The sequence below is a fragment of the Bidens hawaiensis genome, unplaced genomic scaffold (assembly GCF_021521415.1).
Source record: "Bidens hawaiensis isolate Kalapana, Puna unplaced genomic scaffold, B.hawaiensis_p1.1 tig00000935_1, whole genome shotgun sequence".
Taxonomy (NCBI): Eukaryota; Viridiplantae; Streptophyta; class Magnoliopsida; order Asterales; family Asteraceae; genus Bidens; species Bidens hawaiensis.
The window spans coordinates 4,225,124-4,227,688 of NW_027491054.1; the positions used below are offsets into that span (position 1 = coordinate 4,225,124).

Here is a 2,565-nt window from a genome sequence, read left to right on the forward strand (position 1 = left end):
CTGTTTACAGACGGAGCATCAAGCGGAGAAGGATCGGGCGCGGGATTGAAGCTGATCGACCCAGACGGCCAAGAATTCACTTATGCCATTAAACTAAACTTCAAAAGTACAAATAATGAAGCTGAATACGAGGCATTCTTGGCCGGGCTGCGGATCGCGAGAAAGCTCGGTGAGAAGTTCCTAGAAGCCCGGGTCTATTCTATGCTCATTGCAGGACAGGTATCGGGGACGGTCATCCAGACCGGCACAGTCTCTTGGATGACACCTTTAATGGAATACCTATCATCTGGCAACCTCCCGGATGACAAAATAGAAGCAAGAAATATCCGCCACAAGGCGTTATGCTACCAAATCCACGGTGACACTCTCTTCCGTAAGTCCTTCCTTGGTCCACTATTTAGGTGCGTGGACGCTGAAGAGGCTAATTACATAATCCGAGAAATCCACGAGGGCATCTGCGAGTTACACGCGGGACCGAGGATGGTGGTAGCAAAAATAATGAATGCGGGATATTACTGGCCAGACATGCACATGGATAGAAATGTGATGCCTGCCAAAGACACGTCCCCCGAACGTTGCAACCTCAGAACGACTTAGTCCCAGTCACCGCAGCATGGCCTTTCTAAAAGTGGGCCATAGACATCATGGGACCATTCCCGGAAGACCCCGGGAGGGTAAAGTTCTTGTTAGTCGCCATTGACTACTTTACAAAATGGGTAGAGGCCAAACCTCTGGCCCACACAACGGTAGCGAACGTAAAAAAATTCCAGTGGGAAAATATTATTTGTCGTTTCGGTCTTCCACAGACGTTGGTAAGTGATAACGGTACTCAATTTGCTGACAACAGCCTCCAGGAATGGTTATCTGAGTTACAGATAAAACAAGTGTTCACTTCCGTTGTCCACCTGCAAGCCAATGGGCAAGTCGAGCGAGCCAATCGTAGCATCAAAGAGGGCATTAAGGCTAGATTGGGAACCAAACGAATGAGGTGGGTCGATGAATTGCCCCACGTACTATGGGCATATCGCACCAGTAAAAAAACTAACAACTTGGAGACACCGTTCAGTTTGACGTACGGCACGGAAGCAATGATTCCTGTCGAGATTGGCCTCCTATCCGCAAGGATCCTCATGATGGAAGACAATGAAAAAGAAGTCAGAATGAACTTAGACCTCCTGGAAGAAAGACGCGAGCTGGCAGTCATACGAGAAAGCAAATATAAAAGCCAATTACAGAAGTATTACGACTCGCGGGTGAAAATCTGCGAATTCCTCAAAGGAGACTATGTCTTCCGAAACAATGAGGCATCAAACGCCGAGTTACCAGGGAAGTTAGCTCCGACATGGGAAGGCCCCTACGAAATTGACGAAGTACTGGGAAAAGGTACATACAAGGTGAAAAAATTGGACGGCACTCCTATTCCCAAGACTTGGAACGTTGCATAGCTACAAAGGTGCTATATTTAAATCTATGTAATTTTCTTTTAGGCTGGCGTGCCTCTTTGCGGGCCTGATATGTTGGTCTGCGTACCAGATTTAGTTTATCTTAACGTTAATACAAATATAGTTAACGCACAATTATCCATTTTTTAAATTTTTAGAATTTTAGTTCCTGTGCGGATAGGCCTGCGTGCCAATACTTATCCTTATCCTATATTTTGGATACATGACGGATTTAGCTCACACACATTTATATTATAATCATACAAGACAAAATGTAAAATCCATGCCATATATAAATTAAAAAAAGGGATTACAGGATCAAGAAGAAAAAAAATACAATAAAATTATTCTTCACGAAGATAGTTACGGAGATATTGAACGCCATCCGCCGCTTCAGCAAAATCTTGGATAGCATCCTGGATGGGAAAATGCAGTTGGTCAAAAAAGCGTTCATTTGCACGTCATACTTCCCATCCACATCCACTCCATGAAGGTCAAACTCCTCCAAGAGGCTCCCTTCTCGAGCAAAGGTTATCCCCTCCTGGAAACCTACCTTACACCCCGAAACACTTGACGCACAAAGAAGTTCAACAAGGCAGTTTCCTAATTTATCTCCTTTATGTACCCGGGTGATAACCTGCGAGAACGATGCAAAAATTATAAAACAAAGTTACAAGTTATGAATGGAAGAAGGAAACTGTCACACCCCGACTAGCACAATGCGGAAGCGTAAAACGGGAATGTAACAGACACCTATGATATCAACACATTGTTTATAAATAAACATTACAAACTAATTTACAACATATTACATTTCTTCATTCTATCATTGTTTTACAGTCTAGGCGATACAAACAAAACTAGTTCGTTAACTATACATTCTTACTACTATCGCCCTTGCTTCTATTCACGTAGCATCAACCACACACCTTGGGCAAATAACAGATCACCAAATCATTCCAATTTAGGTACACCTAAAAAGCAGTTTAAAACGGGTCAACTACTAGAGTTGGTGAGTTTCACGAGTTTCAAGAAATCAGTAATGAGTATTCACAAGTCAACACTTGTAATCATGAAATAAGTATGTATGTATGTAAATGATGTATGTGATGTAATTATGCTA

The 2,565-nt window shown here is 42.8% G+C and overlaps 1 protein-coding gene across 1 annotated transcript; it reads left to right on the forward strand.

Moving 5' to 3' along the window:
• Positions 1-201: 201 nt before the first annotated feature.
• LOC143548610 (uncharacterized) lies at positions 202-597 on the forward strand. The gene has a single exon (XM_077039726.1). It carries the CDS (start codon positions 202-204, stop codon positions 595-597), a length of 396 nt encoding a protein of 131 aa, XP_076895841.1.
• Positions 598-2,565: the final 1,968 nt, after the last annotated feature.